At 39.0% G+C, this 19,731-nt stretch overlaps 1 protein-coding gene across 1 annotated transcript in view; it reads left to right on the plus strand.

Moving 5' to 3' along the window:
- The window catches only part of SLF1 (SMC5-SMC6 complex localization factor 1), a 73,587-nt gene that overhangs the window by 45,235 nt on the left and 8,621 nt on the right, over window positions 1–19,731 (plus strand). Inside the window, exon 15 of the mRNA XM_069590147.1 lies at window positions 13,168–13,315. Within this exon, the coding sequence (XP_069446248.1) occupies window positions 13,168–13,315 (148 nt within the window). The remainder of the gene's footprint in view (window positions 1–13,167; window positions 13,316–19,731) is intronic.

The raw sequence follows: 19,731 nt of genomic DNA on the forward strand, positions 1-19,731 counted from the left end.
TTTAGTTCCTCTTCATTTTCTTCCAGAAGGATGGTGTCATCTGCGTATCTGAGGTTCTTGATATTTATTCCAGCAATCTTGATTCCAGCTTGTTTTTCATCCAGCCTGGCATTTTGCATGATGTACACTGGTATGACTCAAATAAGCAGGGTGACAATATACAGCCTTGACATGCTCCTTTCCCAATTTGGAACCAGTCCTTTTTTCCATGTCTGATTCTAATTGTTGCTTCTTGACCTGCATACAGATTTCTCAGGAGGCAGGTGAGGTGGTCTGGTATTCCCATCTCTTTAAGAATTTTCCACAGTTTGTTGGGATCCACAGAGTCAAAGGCTTTGCAGCCATAAATAAAGTCTCTTCTAGCTTAAGAAAAATTCTTATATAGTTCCTCTTCTAATTAATTTTTCCTGATCCATTTTCTCTCTTTTGCTTTTTAAGTTCCAGTTGAACACATGTTATACCTCTTCTTTGTATCCTCTGTGTTTTTACCCTCTTGTATTTATTTTCCATTTTTTTCTACACTCTGTGTTTTGGATAGCGTTTTCATCCAATTTCTAGTACACTAGTCTGGAAGAAGCACAAGCTGGAATCAGCATTGCCGGGACAAATATCAATAATCTCAGATATGCAGATGACACCACCCTTATGGCAGAAAGAGAGGAAAACTAAAGAGCCTTTTGATGAAGGTGAAAGAGGACAGTGAAAAGTTGGCTTAAAGTTCAACATTCAGAAAACATAGATCATGGCATCTGGTGCCATCACTTCATGGGAAATAGATGGGGAAACAGTGGAAACTGTGTCAGACTTTTTTTTGGGCTCCTAAATCACTGCAGATGGTGACTGCAGCCATGAAATTAAAAAGACGCTTACTCCTTGGAAGGAAAGTTATGACCAACCTAGATAGCATATTCAAAAGCAGTGACATTACTTTGCCAACAAAGGTCTGTCTAGTCAAGGCTATGGTTTTTCCTATGGTCATGTATGTATGTGAGAGTTGGACTGTGAAGAAAGCTGAACACTGAAGAATTGATGCTTTTGAACTGTGGTATTGGAGAAGACTCTTGAGAGTCCCTTGGACTGCAAGATTGCTGGGAGAAATGTCAATAATGTCAGATATGCAGATGATACCACCCTTACGGCAGAAAGTGATGAGGAACTAAAAAGCCTTTTGATGAAAGTGAAAGTGGAGAGTGAAAAAGTTGACTTTAAGCTCAACATTCAGAAAACGAAGGTCATGGCATCCGGTCCCATCACCTCATGGGAAATAGATGGGGAAACAGTGGAAACAGTGTCAGACTATTTTTGGTGGCTCCAAAATCACTGCAGCCATGAAATTAAAAGACGCTTACTCCTTTTAAGAAAAGTTATGACCAACCTAGATAGCATATTCAAAAGCAGAAACATTACTTTGCCGACTAAGGTCCGTCTAGTCAAGGCTGTGGTTTTTCCTGTGGTCATGTATGGATGTGAGAGTTGGACTGTGAAGAAGGCTGAGCGCTGAAGAATTGATGCTTTTGGACTGTGGTATTGGAGAAGACTCTTGAGAGTCCCTTGGACTGCAAGGAAATCGAACCAGTCCATTATGAATATCAGTTCTGGGTGTTCATTTGAAGGACTGATGCTAAAGCTGAAACTCCAGTTTCATGTGAAGAGTTGATTCATTGGAAAAGACTCTGATGCTGGGAGGGATTGGGGGCAGGAGGAGAAGGGGACGACAGAGAATGAGATGGCTGGATGGCATCACCGAGTGGACGGACATGAGTGTGAGTGAACTCCGGGAGTTGGTGATGTACAGGGAGGCCTGGCGTGCTGCGATTCATGGTGTCCCAAAGAGTCGAACACGCCTCAGCAACTGAACTGAACTGAACAAGATAAACATGGAAATTGCATTTTTAATTTTTGTACTTTTTCCAATTTTAGACTTTTTAACTTCCAAATTACTATGGTATATGTTTATGGTTTCTGGTTCCCTACAAAGTTTTCAAGGTTTTCTTTTTTCTTTGAACATGGTTATAAGTTATTTCACAGTCTATGTCTGATTATTCCATATTTGACATTTTTGTGAGTCTGTTTCTATTTCTTGTTTCTGCTGTTTTATTGTCTTTTATATTCTCTTGCAAACTAGGTATGCTTGACGGTATGATGTAAATGGCATGTAAAAAATTACTTTGTAGAAACAGTTCATGGCAAAGACACTGACTATTTTCTTGTAGGGAGAATTTTTGTTGCTGGTTTCAAGGGTTCCTGCATAGTCTGTGTGAAGCACAAGGCTACAGATAAAGGTAGTTTTGCTTCTGCTTCGTGCTTACTTTCAGATTGCAGCCCTGCAGGGTGCCAGCATATTGGGCATTAGGCCTTGGGCCATGACTTTTATACTCTCTTCTCCCCTAGGCTCCAAAACCACACTTCTGTGTGTCAGCTCTTTCTCTGGGGTCAGCAGATGGCCTTAGGGCAAAGTCAGCTAGCTTTGAGGCATCACTTGGTTTTTACCTTCTCCTGGATCCTGGCTGAGCAGTTTTTCTTAACTTTACAGAAGATGTTTTACATATTCAACATTTTAAGTTTTCTTTTGTAAGACAGTTTATCTGAATTATGGTAGGCCTCCATTATCAGAAACAGAAGCCCTTATTGATTTTTAAAGATTCTAATTAGGGAGTGTCTGATGCATTCTTTAAAGAAAAAATTCTTTTCATGGTTTTTGTTTGCTTTTCCAATTTGAATTAAAAAGGGAGTATTGTTTCTGGGTGTAACTACACTTCTACGCTGAAAATGATAAAATCCTGATTAATTATCATTGCCTTTGTTTTCTACTGATTAGACAATAGAATCATTAAGTATAGAAAATATTTTCTTATTTATGCATAAATGCATAAATAAGAAAAAAACATTTCCTTTTTATCCATTATATAAATGAAAATTTCATTTATAATTGAAAACAATAATAAAAGTGATGTTTCCACAATTTTCCTAAATCACCAAAGGACTCCCACAGTTAAGAATTTACTCAAAATAAAAAAAGAATTTACTCAGCAAATACTAATGTAAATAGTAACGAATTTATACATATTTAACCTGAAGAGTTTTGTTCAGATTTATAAGTAAATTAAATATATCTGCAAAGCAGTGTACAAGAAATTGTAGCATCAGTTGTAGTATGAGAACTGGTTTTGAGGTTTGCAAATTAATATTTAACATTTGTATTGCTTAACTTCATATAAGCAGGGTTTTTTTTATTGTGGTACTTTATGTGTTAGAATTCATTATTGTACTTAATTAAATCTTTTTGGCAGTTTCCAATTTCATGAATTCCATGCATGTTCACAGGCATCATTTTCTGTACTGTAAAGCATTTGTATCTTGATTTGCTTAGTTGAAGCATTCAATTTAAGTCATTAGCTAAACAGAAGTCCTCAGTTTATGCTAATATTGTTTTGTCATAATGTCAATCAGAAAGTATTGCAGAGTGACACAATGGCAATGGATTTCATTGTCATAATCTCAGAAAGCTTGGGCTTTCCTTGGCAGAGCAGAGGTGGGATGTGTCAAGGTTATAGAGGAGGTACACATTTTACTAAGCTTAGTGGTTAGTCCTGCTTCTCTTTGTGATGTCCTTAAATGCTGTTTAATTATAACCATATAGTTACTGGTAGAAATGGAAACTAGTTTGTATTTAAAAATAAAGAAATTGAGGTTGAAGAGTATAAATAACTTATTCAAGATGTCACTGCTTCTTAGGGCAAAACCTTGACTAGCAGCCAATACTTTCTCTCATTTCACTTGCCACTGTTCAAAATAGGAAGAGGCACAGTATATAGTTAATATTTGCCTCTTTCTGCCAGAGGTACTAGAGGAGCAGCTTGTCATCTGTTGCTGTGGGATTTGTGGAAAGCCCTAATCCGGGAGTCAGAAGGCCAACATTCAGATTTGTTCCGCATTTTATACACTGGTCAATTTTGGGGAGATTGCCAAGTTTATAACCTGGAGATCACTTGCACTGGTAGATAATAGAGAACTGTATTGACAGAATGTCTTCTAAAAGACGTGGACGTATTAGAAGGGAGTACCAAGGTAAATCTGTCACATCTGTGAGTTAAATCTTTGATTTCTTTAAATCTTAGGTTATTTGTGCTGTACTCTTTCAGCTTTAGTAAACATTTCACTATTCCAAGAAAGCTTTTCTTGTTTTATGATTTTTTTTTTGCCTTTCTCCTCTAACCTACCCCAAAGCGTATCTATTCTCTGTGCTGGAAATAGCATTGTTCGCTTACAGTGAGCATAATCCATAGCACAGTGGCCTATGGTTATAGTGAGTGTCATGGTTAAGAAAATAGTGTAAAAGGATCCAAGAACCTGATTTGAAAGTATATTTTTCTATGAAAATTTTCTTGTGGTACATATACACAATGGAGTATTACTCAGCTGTTAAAAAGAATTCATTTGAATCAGTTCTGATGAGATGGATGAAACTGGAGCCGATTATACAGAGTGAAGTAAGCCAGAAAGAAAAACACCAATACAGTATACTAACACATATATATGGAATTTAGAAAGATGGCAATGACGACCCTGTATGCAAGACAGCAAAAAAGACACAGATGTATATAACAGACTTTTGGCTCAGAGGGAGAGGGAGAGGGTGGGATGATTTGGGAGAATGGCATTGTAACATGTATACTATCATGTAAGAATTGAATCGCCAGTCTATGTCTGACGCAGGATACAGCATGCTTGGGGCTGGTGCATGGGGATGACCCAGAGAGATGTTATGAGGAGGGAGGTGGGAGGGGGGTTCATGTTTGGGAACTCATGTAAGAATTAAAGATTTTAAAATTAAAAAAATAAAATTTAAAACTTCTAAAAAAAAAAAACAGAAAATTTTCTGTGATGGATATGTGATAGCTGTTTTAGCCATTGATACACAAATAGAATAACTTTGGCAGGAATTTTTCCCACCATGGTAAAGGAACCACAGTCTTTCCTTGAAAATACTGCAAGATGGGCCAAAACCGATTTTTTTTTTTTAATTTTTCTTTTTCTTTTTAAGATTTATTTTGTTTTTGGAAACGCTGACTCTTTGTCGTGAGGGCTTTCTCTAGTTGAGACTAGTGGGGGCTACTCTGTAGTTTCGGTACGTGGGCTTCTCATTGCAGTGGCTTCTCTTGTTTCTGAGCAGGAACTCGAGGGCATGTAAGCTTCAATAGTTGTGGTTCCAGGCACTAGAGCACAGGCTCTACATTTGTGATGCATGGGCTTAGTTGCTCCAAGGCATGTGGTGTCCTTCTGGACCAGGGATCCGACTGGTGTCCCCTGCACTGCAAGGAGGACTCTTCATCACTGGACCCCCAGGGGAGCCCTGTCTCTGTTGAATAACAGTAATTTGAAGGTGAATTGAATAGTAAGCAATACTGATACTCATCTGTGGTGTCAGGCACACGTGTACATTTATTTGCATAAGGAAAGTCTCAGCTGGTTGGTTTTGTGTTATTTTCACGTGACAGAGTGCTGGATTATGGTGGTGGTGGTGTTCAGTTGCTAAGACATGTCTGACTCTTTGCAACCCCATGGAATGTAGTATGCCACGTTTCCCTGTCCTTCATTATCTCCCAGGGTTTGCTCAGACTCATGTCCATTGAGTTGATGATGCCATCCAACCCTCTCATCCTCTGTTGCCCCCGTTTTCTCCAACCCTCAATCTTCTCCAGCATCAGAGACTTTTCCAATGAGTCGACTCTTCCCATCAGGTGATCAAAGTATTGGAGCTTCAGCTTCAGCATCAGTTCTTCCAGTGAATATTTAGGGTTGATTTCCTTCAGGATTGACTGGTTTGATATCCTTGCTGACTAAGGGACTCGCAAGAGTCCTCCAGCACCACAGTTCAAAAGCATCAATTCTTCAGTGCTCATCCTTCTTTATGGTCCAACTTTCACATCCATACATAACTACTAGAAAAGCCAGAGTTTTAACTATATGGACCTTTGTCACCAAAGTGAGTCTGCTTTTCAGTATGCTGTCTAGGTTTCTCATAGCTTTTCTTCCAAAGAGCAAGCATCTTTTAATGTCATCGCTGTAGTCACCATCTGCAATGATTTTGGAGCCCAAGAAAATAAAGTTTCCATTTTATCCCCATCTATTTGGCAGGAAAAAGCAAGAGAGTTCTGGGAAAACATCTGTTTCTGCTTTTTTGACTATGTATAATGAATTTATACATGTTTAACCTGAAGATTTTTGTTCAGATTTATAAGTAAATTAAATATATCTGCAAAGCAGTGTACAAGAAATTGTTGACTGTGTGGATCACAATAAACTGTGGAAAATTCTGAAAGAGATGGGAATATCAGACCACCTGACCTGCCTCTTGAGAAACCTATATGCAGGTCAGGAAGCAACAGTTAGAACTGAATGGAACAACAGACTGGTTCCAAATAGGAAAAGGAGTCCGGCAAGGCTGTATATTGTCACCCTGCTTATTTAACTTCTATGCAGAGTACATCATGAGAAATGCTGGGCTGAAAGAAGCACAAGCTGGAATCAAGATTGCCCGGAGAAATATCAGTAACCTTAGATATGCAGATGACACCACCCTTGTGGCAGAAAGAGAAGAGCCTGTTGATGAAAGTAAAAGAGGAGAGTGAAAGAGTTGGCTTAAAGCTCAACATTCAGAAAACAAAGATCATGGCATCCGGTTCCATCACTTCATGGGAAGTAGATGGGGAAACAGTGGAAATAGTGTCAGACTTTGTTTTGGGAGGCTCCAGAATCACTGCAGATGGTGACTGCAGCCATGAAATTAAAAGACACTCCTTGGAAGAAAAGTTATGACCAAACTACATAGCGTATTCAAAAGCAGAGACATTACTTTGCCGACTAAGGTCCGTCTAGTCAATGCTATGGTTTTTCCAGTGGTTATGTATGGATGTGAGAGTTGGACTGTGAAGAAAGCTGAGAGCCGAAGAATTGCTGCTTTTGAACTGTGGTGTTGGAGAAGACTCTTGAGAGTCCCTTGGACTGCAAGGAGATCCAACCAGTCCATTCTGAAGGAGATCAGCCCTGGGATTTCTTTGGAAGGAATGATGCTAAAGGTGAAACTCCAGTACTTTGGCCATCTCATGCGAAGAGTTGACTCATTGGAAAAGACTCTGATGCTGGGAGGGATTGGGGGCAGGAGGAGAAGGGGATGACAGAGGATGAGATGGCTGGATGGCATCACTGACTCGATGGACGTGGGTCTGGGTGAACTCTGGGAGTTGGTGATGGACAGGGAGGCCTGGTGTGCTGCGATTACTGGGGTCACAAAGAGTTGGACACGACTGAGTGACTGAACTGAACTGATTTGTCAGGAAGTGATGGGACCACATGCCATGATGTTTGTTTTTTGAATGCTGAGTTTTAAGCCAGCTTTGTCACTCTCCTCTTTCACATTCTTCAAGAGGCTCTTTAGTTCCTCTTTGCTTTTTTCTACCAAGGTGATGGCATCTCATTTTTGAGGTCATTGATATTTCTCCTGGCAATCTTGATTACAGCTCGAGCTTCAAGCTTCATCTAGTCCAGCATTTCTCATGATGTACTCTGCATATAAGTTAAATGAGCAAGGTGACAATATATAGCTTTGATATACTCCTTTCCTAATTTTCAACCAGTCTGTGTTCCATGTCTGGTTCTGTTGCTTTTTGACCTGCATACAGATTTCTCAGGAGGCATGTAAGGTAGTTTGATATTCCCATCTCTATTAGAATTTTTCACAGTTTGTTGTGAAATTCCCTTGCTTTTTCTGTGATCCAACAGGTGTTGGAAATTTGATCTCTGCTTCCTCTGACTTTTCTATATCCAGCTTGTACATCTGTAAGTTCTCAGTTTATGTACTGCTAAAGCCTGGCTTGGAGGATTTTGAACATTACCTTACTAGCATATGAAATGACAGAAATTGTGCGTTAGTTTGAACATTCTTTGGCATTGCCCTTCTTTGGGATTGGAATAAAACTGACCTTTTCTAGTCCTGCGGCCACTGATGAGTTTTCCAAATTTGCTGGCATATTGAGTGCAACACTTTAACAGCATCATCTTTCAGGATTTGAAATAGCTCAACTGGAATGCCATCACCTCCACTAGCTTTGTTCTTAGTAATGCTTCCTAAGGCCCACTTCACTGCACATTCCAGGATGTCTGACTGTAGGTAAGTGACCACACCATTGTGGTTGTCCAGGTCATTAAAATCCTTTTTATATAGTTCTTCTATGTATTCTTACCACCTCTTCTTAACATCTTTGGCTTCTCTTAGGTCCATATCACTTCTGTCCTTTCTTAAGTTGCATGAAATGTTCCCTTGGTATCTCTAATTTTCTTGAAGAGATCTCTAGTCTTTCCCATTCTATTGTTTTCCTCTATTACTTTGCACTGATCACTGTGGAAGGCTTTCTTATCTCTCCTTGCTGTTCTTTGGAAATCTGCATTCAAATGGGTATATCTTTCCTTTTCTCCTTTGCCTTTTCCTTCTCTTCTTTTCTTAGCTATTTGTAAGGCCTCCTCAGACAACCATTTTGCTTTTTTGCATTTCTTTTTCTTGGGGATGGTCTTCATCACTGCCTCCTGTACAGTGTCACGAACCTCTGTCCACAGTTCTTCAAGCACTCTGTCTATCAGATCTAGTCCCTTAAATCTGTTTGTCACTTCCACTGTATAATCATAAGGGGTTTGATTTAGTTCATACCATAATGGTCTGGTGGTTTTCCCTAATTTATTCAATTTCAGTCTGAATTTGGCAATAAGGAGTTATGATCTGAGCCACAGTCAGCTCCCATTCTTGTTTTTGCTGACTGCTTAGAGCTTCTCCCATCTTCACCTGCAGAGAATATAATCAGTCTGGTTTTGGTATTGACCATCTGGTGGTGTCCATGTGTAGAGTCATCCCTTGTGTTGTTGGAAGAGGGTGTTTACTATGACCAGTGCATTCTCTTAGCAAAACTCTGTTAGCCTTTGCCCTGCTTCATTTTGTACTCCAAGGCCAAACTTGCCGTTTACTCCAGGTATCTCTTGATTTCCTGCTTTTGCATTCCAGTCACCTATGATGGAACGGACATCGTTTTTTGGTGTTAGTTCTAGAAGGTCTTGTAGGTCATCATAGAACTGTTCAGCTTCTTTGGCATTAGTAGTTGGGGCATAGACTTGGATTACTATGATGTTGAATGGATTACCTTGAAAACCAACAGAGATCATTCTGTCGGTTTGAGATTGCACCCAAGTACTGCATTTCAGACTCCTGTTGACTCTGAAGGCTACCTCATTTCTTCAAAGGGCTTCTTGCCCATGGTAGTAGATAAAATGGTAATCTTAGTTAAATGCACCCATTTCAGTCCATTTTAGTTCAATTGCTAAAATGTCGATGTTCACTCTTGCCATCTCCTGTTTGACCACTTCCAATTAACCTTGATTCATCGATCTAACATTCCAGGTTCCTATGCGATATTGCTCTTTACAGCATCAGATTTTACTTAGACCACCAGACATATCCACAACCAAGCATTGTTTCCTCTTTGGCTCAGAGTCTTCATTCCTTCTGGAGCTGTTTCTCTGCTTTTCTCCAGTAGCATATTGGACACCTGCCGACCAGGGGCTTCATCTTTCAGTGTTAGGATTTTGGTTTATATGAAGCTTAATTCTTTGGGCTGACCTCGTCTTTCACATCTGGAGTCTGAGGACCAGGGAGCTGAAGTAACCCTGACTGAAATAGGGGAATACTTTGAAAAATCAAATGGAACAGTCTCATGCTTTCTTCCTGAGTAGTCTCGTTGCTAAAAGTCAGATATACGCATATGTTGGAAGGAATATTCTGTGGTATGAATCTAGGCGTGATCAGTTTGCTAGTTTAAATAGAGATTTTCATTGTCCCATTTTATGTTCTCTTCATAAATTGAACCATGAGAAGTAACATTGCTCAGTGATCATCTACATTTGGGCTTTGCACAGAACAGAGTTGGCTTCCTGCAAAATTCACTGAAGACTGTCTAAGACCCAGTACTAACAAAAGACATTTAGAGTCAGCTTCAAGGCTTATCACAGTTAGAGTCTGAGGGAGGTGTGGGCACGTCCGCGGCCTGGTGGTAACGGCCAGTCCTACTGCTCACTCCCCATGTCACACAACCACAGCTGCAGGGTTTAAACCCAGCTGTCTAATGAAGCAGAAGAAGGAGCCCTGCTCTTGCCCACTCGTGAATCCTGACCTTGCAGAATCAGGGTATGGTCACAGTTCTGTATCTTGGCCCCTGATCATGTCAGAAGAAGGGCAGTGCTTCCCTAATCATGCAGCTTAGAATTCCTTTGGTCTCAATCTTCAGAGTTTGTCCCTCACCTTCTGATGTCCAGCCCTGCCTGAATACCATGTGCTGCCCAACAGCATCATGGTAGGGCAGAAGGGGACCTATGTACCTGCTAAGGATCCTATCTGTGGATTTTCCCTCAATAAACACTTTTTTTTTAGTGGGTCTGATGTATGTGCTGCTTGACCATTTGTTCTTGTTTGTACAGCAACCCCAAAATAGCACTTCAATTCTGAAATCATTTAATAACTTCTTATGATAGGAATGATGTGGTATATACTCGTAAGAACCTTGTCTTTGAGGAGAAATAAATCCTATAGTCACTGAGGGTTCAAAGTCCTAAGTGCTGGATATTTCTGTCACTAATCTCATATCAGGTATAATATGGTGGCAGAACATAGCAGTTATAGTCTATTTGGGTATCATAACATTTATTAAAACCTTTTCACATGCTTTCTACCCAACTGTTAATTTAGTGATTTTTTTCACACATTCAGCATGCCTAGACAGCAAATACCAAAACTACAGGAATTTTAACTAGTTTAATGTCATTGTGAAAAAGTGTGTCTGTTTAAATCAGAGGTGTTTAAAAATATCATTTTCACACCTCTTCATCTTCATAGTTTATGGATTAGAAAGATGTTTTTAAACACTAGTATAAAACATTATTATAAGTAAATTTTGTATGCCTTGTTATATTTCTTATAGTAGTTCAATAATGTAAATATAGAAATGGTAATATAAAGCAATGTTTAAACTTGATATCTGTAAGTTAGATATGGTATTTGATATAAGCTAGTGGAGGTGATGGAATTCCAGTTGAGCTATTTCAAATCCTGGAAGATGATGCTGTGAAAGTGCTGCACTCAATATGCCAGCAAATTTGGAAAACTCAGCAGTGGCCACAGGACTGGAAAAGGTCAGTTTTCATTCCAATCCCAAAGAAAGGCAATGCCAAAGAATGCTCAAACAACCACATAATTGCACTCATCTCACACGCTAGTAAAGTAATGCTCAAGATTCTCCAAGCCAGGCTTCAGCAATACGTGAACCGTGAACTTTCAGATGTTCAAGCTGGTTTTATAAAAGGCAGAGGAGACTGAGATCAAATTGCCAACATCTGCTGGATCATGGAAAAAGCAAGAGAGTTCCGGAAAAACATCTATTTCTACTTTATTGACTATGCCAAAGCCTTTGACTATGTGGATCACAATAAACTGTGGAAAATTCTGAAAGAGATGGGAATACCAGACCACCTGACCTACCTCTTGAGAAACCTATATGCAGGTCAGGAAGCAACAGTTAGAACTGAACATGGAACAACAGACTGGTTCCAAATAGGGAAAGGAGTCCAGCAAGGCTGTATATTGTCACCCTGCTTATTTAACTTCTATGCAGAGTACATCATGAGAAATGCTGGGCTGAAAGAAGCACAAGCTGGAATCAAGATTGCCGGGAGAAATAACAATAACCTCAGATATGCAGATTACACCACCCTTATGGCAGAAAAGAGAAGAGGAGCTAAAAAGCCTGTTGATGAAAGTGAAAGAGGAGAGTGAATGAGTTGGCTTAAAGCTCAACATTCAAAAAATGAAGATCATGGCATCCGGTCCCATCACTTCATGGGAAATAGATGGGGAAACAGTGGAAACAGTGTCAGACTTTGTTTTGGGAGGCTCCAAAATCACTGCAGATGGTGACTGCAGCCATGAAATTAAAAGACACTTGCTTCTTGGAAGAAGGAAAGTTATGACCAACCTAGATGGCATATTGAGAAGCAAAGATGTTACTTTGCCAACAAAGGTCTATCTAGTCAAGGCAATGGTTTTTCCAGTAGTCATGTATGAATGTGAGAGTTGGACTGTGAAGAAAGCTGAGCACTGAAGAATTGATGCTTTTGAACTGTGGTATTGGAGAGGACTCTTGAGAGTCCCTTGGACTGCAAGAAAATCCAACCATTCCATTCTAAAGGAGATCAGTCCTGGGTGTTCTTTGGAAGGAATGATGCTAAAGCTGAAACTCCAGTACCTTGTCCACCTCATGTGAAGTGTTGACTCATTGGAAAAGACTGATGCTGGGAGGAATTGAGGGCAGGAGGGGAAGGGGACTACAGAGGATGATATGGCTGGATGGCATCACTGACTTGATGGATGTGAGTTTGAGTGAACTCCGGGAGTTGGTGATGGACAGGGAGGCCTGGCGTGCTGTGATTCGTGGGGTCTCAAAGAGTCAGACACGACTGAGCGACTGAACTGAACTGAACTGAATAACTTATATTTGATCAGCCTTGTTTTTTTGTTTTTTTTGTTTTTTTTTTTTAACAACAAAATACACTCTTGCTGTAGCTTGTATTCATTATGGTTTTGAAGTCTTTTCCTTTGAAAGGCCATTTAGGGAAATGTAAAGGTTGATTTTATATATAAACAGTAGAGGTGACTAAATTTTTCTCTTTTTTATAGTCATATGTTCTTGTAAACAGAAATCCACAGAAGCCTAATACTTCTTCATTGTTTTAATAGAATTATTGCCTGTCTAAAGCAGTGGTTACAATTGGATGAAGTTATTTTAAAAGTTTGTTTCAAGCTATCCATATATGAGAGCTGTAAATATTATTAACTATTTTGTTGTATAGATATAGATTTAGATGTAAATATAGATCGGGGAGGAAGGAAGGAAAAAAGGAGATGGAAAGAATGAAAAGAGGGAGTTAATTTGCTAGAGTTCTTGAGAATAACTTTTTAGCATTAACATGCCCCCATTTTTTTAAATAGCAATATTTTGCCTCAGCAAGTATTCAAAATAATAGAAATGATACCTTTCAGTATGTTTTAGTAATATTTTCCTATCTTCATGTTAGGTCTTCCGACATGAACTAGCTTACTTATTGACTGGAATTCTTGGAGCAGCAGCAGATTATTGGATTGTCCTTGGTCTTAGCATGGGCAGAAACGTGGTGCGACACATGTCTGATGACTTCGGAAGCTATGTCTCCCTTTCATGTGATGGTGAGTATGTCTGTGTTGCGTGAGTCTTACTCAAACACGTCATGATTTTATAAAACTTGATATTACAGAATGGAAAATAGTACCTGGAAATAAAGTATTATATATTTGTAGATAATGTGAATCATTTTTTCTTAATTCTACAACTAAAAATTTAAACTACCTCATAAAAGTAAATATTTAAACAGATTTAAAATCAATTTATTTTAGATTTACCTTTTTTTTGTTGTTTGGTGTTTTAGAATCTCATGTGGTAAAAACTATTTTTAATACATTTACTACTTCTAATCATTCAACTGGGAAGCATTATCTCTCTGTGATGTTATCTGTGCCATATGAACAATTTCCTGATCTCATCCTGCATGAATATTTAACATTATTACAAATGAAAATCATTAGGTCAGAATACTTCCTATGGTATAGAAAGCCAGTTGTATTAACTTGAGCTTATATTACTGGTTAAAACATTTCCCCCATGTACATGATACTGTATAATTTTTCTTATTATAACAAAAAGCTGCCACTGCTGCTTTTCCATTGAGTCTGATGATCTAACGAATTAGCATGGATGAAACAAATAAAAGTAATATGTATGTATAATTTTCTCACTCTTCCTCCTCCCTGTATTATCTGATTTTAAAGTTCCCCCTAAAGTAATAGGAATATTATTTAAGCAATATGATGACAGAACTCATTTTCACGTGCTTACTTTATGTTTTGTATGTATGTGTATTAGTAGGTCAATTATGTGTGACTCTTTACGACACCAGGGACTGTAGCCCACCCTTCTCTGTTCATGGAATTCTCCAGGCAAGAATACTGGAGTGGGTAGCCATTCCCTTTAAAGGGGATCTTCCCAACCCAGGGATTGAACCCTGGACTCGTGCATTGCAGATGAATTCTTTACTGTCTGAGCCACCAGAGAAGCCCATGAAGGTTGTTCCTAGCTCTTTTGGGTCTCCAGAGTTAAGGCAGGCTTCTGTAAGACTTTTTTACATTCTTTTTTATTATTCTTTTTTTTTTTTCATATAGTTGACATACAGCATTACCTTCGTTTCAGGTACACTACATTGTTGGACGTTTGTATATGTTAAGAAATGATCACCACTACTATAAATCTAGTAACCATCTGCCCCCATACAAAGCTATTATAATGTTATCCACACTAGGTATGTTCTTACTCTTCAAAGCCAGAGTAGTGCCTTATGATCCGTTTCCTTCCTCTCTCCCTTTCTCTCTTCTTTCCTAAATTTCTAAAATGAACATATTTTAAACCAAGTGAACTGTTATAGCTTTCAAATATAAAAGGTGATTTTGATATACGTAAAAATATTTTAGACTGCTAAGTAAGTATTCTCTTTTGTTGCACATGTGTTTCATTGCATCTTAGTTTTATATAAAAGAAAAAGTTCTTGAATATGCTGTCAATCACTTTAATACTTCGAACAGAGATTCTAGAATAGGAATCCAGGTTGTAACTGGGTTCAGGATTTATTCAATGATGCCCTCTGCAAAGAGAGGTCTCTCTTTATGCTACTGAAGTTAGAAGATTTTTATCTAAAGTATTTTATCTTCTTTTTTTCTTTCTTTTTCATTGAGCTGAGGGGTGATTACTGTTCCTTTTGTGAAGTAGCTGTCCTTTGTTCCATGACTTTTTAACATTTCTTAGCTCAAATTCAATCTTCCTTCAGAATCCTTTCTTATCATTTCTTTCCCACCATTCCTACTAGATAGTGTGTGTGTGGGGGGGGGGGGTTGGTTTTTTTTCTTCTTTCCATTTTAGAAACAGAATTCTGGCATTATTTGCTAGCATGGGAACTAAACATTCAGCTAAAAGGATTCTCTGTTTTCATTCCATAATGAAACTTGTTTGAGTTGGAGGATTAGCAGTGCCTTTACAGATTATCAGTATATTTATATGCATTGTTTCCAGTGTGTATTGGTTACCTCTAGGGAGATACAACTTATCTTACAGTTTAACCAAATGCATGAAATAATGAGCCTCGTATTAACAGAATTCTGCTGCGTGTTATGAATCAACTTTAATGCTTTCCATACTCATAATCAAATGTCCCTTAACTTTAAAGCAAGCATTGTTACCCACTGTTACTACCAGTTTTCACAAGACAAATTTAAACCTAACATATCTGAGCCGGTAACTGACTTCAGCTGAAATTAAACTTTAATGTTACCATTGTAATCCTGTGAACAGACTGATTACTTTGCTCTCAGTTATGTTTGATCACTAATATTTAAAACTACAAGAGATTAAATTGTATTCCTGTTTGAAGTGTGTGTTTAAGCCTTTCCTTCCCCTTCTCAAAGCACACCCAATTGGTTTCTTAGGCTTCCAATTAAGCCATAGATAGGCAGTTTTAAAAACATATATATCTAAAAATGGTTCAAATTAATATCTCCTAAATTTTTGTTACTACATGTTGATTTTAAGCCTTTGTCAGGAGAGAAAAGTAAATGACTGATCCTTAAGAGCAGTAGCTTTTCTACCACTAATATGTGAAACTAAATTGTTTATTATAGAGCTTGTAGAATAATACACTTAATCCCTACAAGTGAATCTGGGTATTCTAATAATGTCCTTTTGGTCAATATTTTGATGGAGAATCATTTCCTTGTTCAGTTGCTAAGTCATGTCTAACTGTTTGCCACTCCATAGACTGCAGCACGCCAGGCTTCCCTGTCCTCTGCTATCTCCCGGTGTTTGCTCAAATTCATGTCCATTGAGTCAGTGGTGCTATGTAGCCATCTCATCCTCTGCCTCCCCCTTCTTTTGCCTTCAGTCTTTCCCAGCATCAGGGTCTTTTCCAATAAGTCAACTCTGCCCACCAGGTGGCCAAAGTATTGGAGCTTCAGGATTAGTCTTTCTAGTCAGTGTTCAGGGTTGATCTTTAGAATTGACTGGTTTGATCTCCTTGGTATCCAGGAGACTCTCAAGAGCCTTTTCTAGCACCACAACTCAAAAGCATCAGTTCTTCGGTACTCTGCCTCATTTATGGTCCAACACTCACATCTCTACATGATTACTGGAGAAACCATCGCTTTGACTATATGGGCCTTTTTTGGCAAAGTGATGTCTTTGCTTTTTAATACACCATCTAGGTTTGTCACAGCTTTCCTTTCAAGGAGCAAACATGTTTTAATTTCATGATACAGTCAGCATCCACAATGATTTTGGAACCCAAGAAAATAAAGTCTGTCACTGTTTCCATTGTTGTACCATCTATTTGCCATGAAGTGATGAGACTGGATGCCGAGATCTTAGTTTTCTGAATGTTGAGTTTTAAGCCAACTTTTTACTCTCCTTTTTCACTTTCATCAAGAGGCTCTTTAGTTCTTCTTCACTTTCTGCCATAAAGGTGGTGTCATCTGCATATCTGAGGTTATTGATATTTCTCCCAGCAATCTTGATTCCAGCGTTTGATTACACAGCCTGACATTTCCCTTGATGTACTGTGCATTCAAGTTAAATAAGCAGAGCAGCAATATGCAGCCTTGTCATACTCCTTCTCGGTCTTGAACCAGTCAGTTGTTCCATGTCCAGTTCAAACTGTTGCTTCTTGACCTGTATACAGGCTTCTCAGGAGACAGGTAAGGTGGTCTCGTATTGCCATCTTTTTAAGAATTTTCCACAGTTTGCTATGATCCACACAGTCAGAGGCCTTCCGCATAGTCAGTGAAGCAGACATTTTTTTCTGGAAGTCCATTGCTTTCTCCATGATTCAGTCAATGTTGTCAATTTGATCTCTGGTTCCTCTGCCTTTTCTAAATCCAGTTTGTACATCTGGAAGTTCTCAGTTCACGTATTTTGAAGCCTAGCTTGAAGGTTTTAGAGCATTACCTTGCTAGCATGTGAAGTGAGTGCGATTGTGCCATGGTTTGAACATTCTTTGGCATTGCCCTTCTTTGGGATTGGAATGAAAATTGACCTTTTCCAGTCCTGTGGCCACTGCTGAGTTTTCCAAATTTGCTGACACATTGAGTATGGCACTTTCACAGCATCATCTTTTAGAATTTAAAATAGCTCAGCTAGAATTCTGTCACCTCCACTAGCTTTGTTCATAGTAATGCTTCCTAAGACCCACTTGACTTCACACTCCAGGATGTCCAGCTCTGGGTGAGTGACCACACCATCGTGGCTGTCTGGGTCATTAAGACCTTTTTTGTATAGTTCTTCTGTGTATTCTTGCTACCTCTTCTTAATTTTTTTGCTTCTGTTAGGTCCTTTCCATTTCTGCCCTTTATACCTGCCCATCCTTGCATGAAATGTTCCCTTGATATCTCCAGTTTTCTTGAAGAGATCTATAGTCTTTCCCATTCTATTGTTCTCCTCTGTTGCCGCCTTATCTCTCCTTCCTGTCATCTTGAATTGTTTTTCCCTTCCGTTGTTTCCTCAGCTATTTTGTAACGCCTCTTCAGACAAGCACTTTGTCTTTTTGCATTTCTTTTTCTCTGGGATGGTTTTGGTTACTGACTCCTGTACAGTGTTGCAAACCTCCATACTTCAGGCACTCTGTCTACCATATCTAATCCCTTGAATCTACTTGTCACCTCCACTGTAATATCTTAAGGGATCTGATTTAGGACATAACTGAAAGGCTAGTGGTTTTCCCCACTTTCTTCCATTTAAGCCTGAATTTTGTGATAAGGAACTCATGATCTGAGTCACAGTCAACTCTAGGTCTTTTAATGTTTTGTTGTTGTTTTTTTTTTCCCTAACTTGCCCCACTTGAGGTCTCCTTTCCCCATGCCTTAGGGTTGTATTCCTTCTTCCTTTTTGTTTTTGCCCTTGGAGGGAAAGGTTGGTGAGTGGTTTGTGTTGATTTCTTGTTAGGGGTGACTTGTGCTTGCATTCTCATTTCTGTGAGCTTAGCCTGTCCCCCTGGAGCCCTAGGGTCTTCTGCTATCGTCTAGAGGTTGCTTTGTAGGAGTTGTTCCATATCTTCGTGAGTTTTTGATGTATTTGTAGGGAAGCTGGCGATCTCCCATCTTACTCCTCCACTATCTTCTTCCATGTCCACAGTCAGCCCTAGATCTTGTTTTTGCTACTGTATAGAGTTTCCCCATCTTCAGCTGCAAAGGACCTAATCAGTCTGATTTCCATATTGACTATCTGTTGATGTCCACGGATAGAGTTTTCTCTTGGGTTGTTGGAAAAGGGTGTTTACTATGACCCTGTGTTCTCTTGACAAAACTCTTACCCTTTTCCCTGCTTCATTTTGTATTCCAAGGCCAAAGTCTGCCTATCACTCTAGTTATCTCTTGATTTCCTACTTTTGCATTCTAGTTGCCTGTGATGAAAAGGACATCTCTTTTTGACGTAAGTTCTAGAAAATGTTGTAGGTCTTCATAGAACCTACAGCTTCCGCTTCTTCAGCATCAGTGGTTGGGGCATAGACTTGGGTTAATTACTGTGATGTTGGATGGTTTGTCCCAGAAATGGGATTAGTACTTTGTTCTATCGTTTTTGAGGTTTCACCCATGTACTGCTTTTCAGATTCTTTTGTTGACTATGAGGGCTACTCCATTTTTTTCTAATGGATTCTTGCCCATAGTCGTAGATATAATGGTCATCTGAATTAAATTTGCCTGTTCCCATCCATTTTAGTTCATGGATGCCTAAGATGTCGATGTTCAATCTTGCTATCTCCTGCTTGGCCATGTCCAATTTACATTGATTCATGGACGTAATATTCCAGGTTCCTATCCAATATTGTTTTTTATTGCATCGGATTTTACTTCCACCACCAGACACATCTATAACTGACCATTGTTTCTGCTTTGGCCCAGTCACTTCGTTCTTTTTGGAGCTATTAGTAATTGCCCTCTGCTCTTCTTTAGTAGTATATTGGACCCCTTCCCACCTGCGGGGCTCATCTTCTGGTGTCATGTCTTTTTGACTTTTCATACTGTTCATGGGGTTCTCATAGCAAGAGTACTGGAGTGGGTTGCTATTTCCTCCTCCATTGGACCATGTTTCTCACTCTTCGCTGTGACCTATCCATCTTGGGTGACCCTGCATGGCATGGCCCATGGCCTCATTTAGTTAAGCCCCTTCTCCAGGACCAAGCTGTGATCCATGAAAGGGTGTCTTACATTGCTTCTCTTCTTTATCTTTCATCCTTCTCTGCAATGATAGGATTTGTGGATGTGGTTGGAGGAAAAAATGTCATCCTATCAGCTCAAGACTAATCAATGCAAATTAAATGTGCCTACTTAAAAACCAAGTTCTGGTTTTCTATACACAGCCTAGTTGTGGGAAGAGATCTTTAACATTAATTGGAAAGTATACTGGTAAAAACCCATGTCTAACTGTCTATTCATATATCATCTCTCCATTCATGTGTATATACATAAAATTTCTAGCCTTTTATTTAAAATAATAAAAAGTAATGGTTGTTTCA

The sequence above is a fragment of the Ovis canadensis genome, chromosome 5 (genome assembly GCF_042477335.2).
Source record: "Ovis canadensis isolate MfBH-ARS-UI-01 breed Bighorn chromosome 5, ARS-UI_OviCan_v2, whole genome shotgun sequence".
Lineage (NCBI taxonomy): Eukaryota > Metazoa > Chordata > Mammalia > Artiodactyla > Bovidae > Ovis > Ovis canadensis.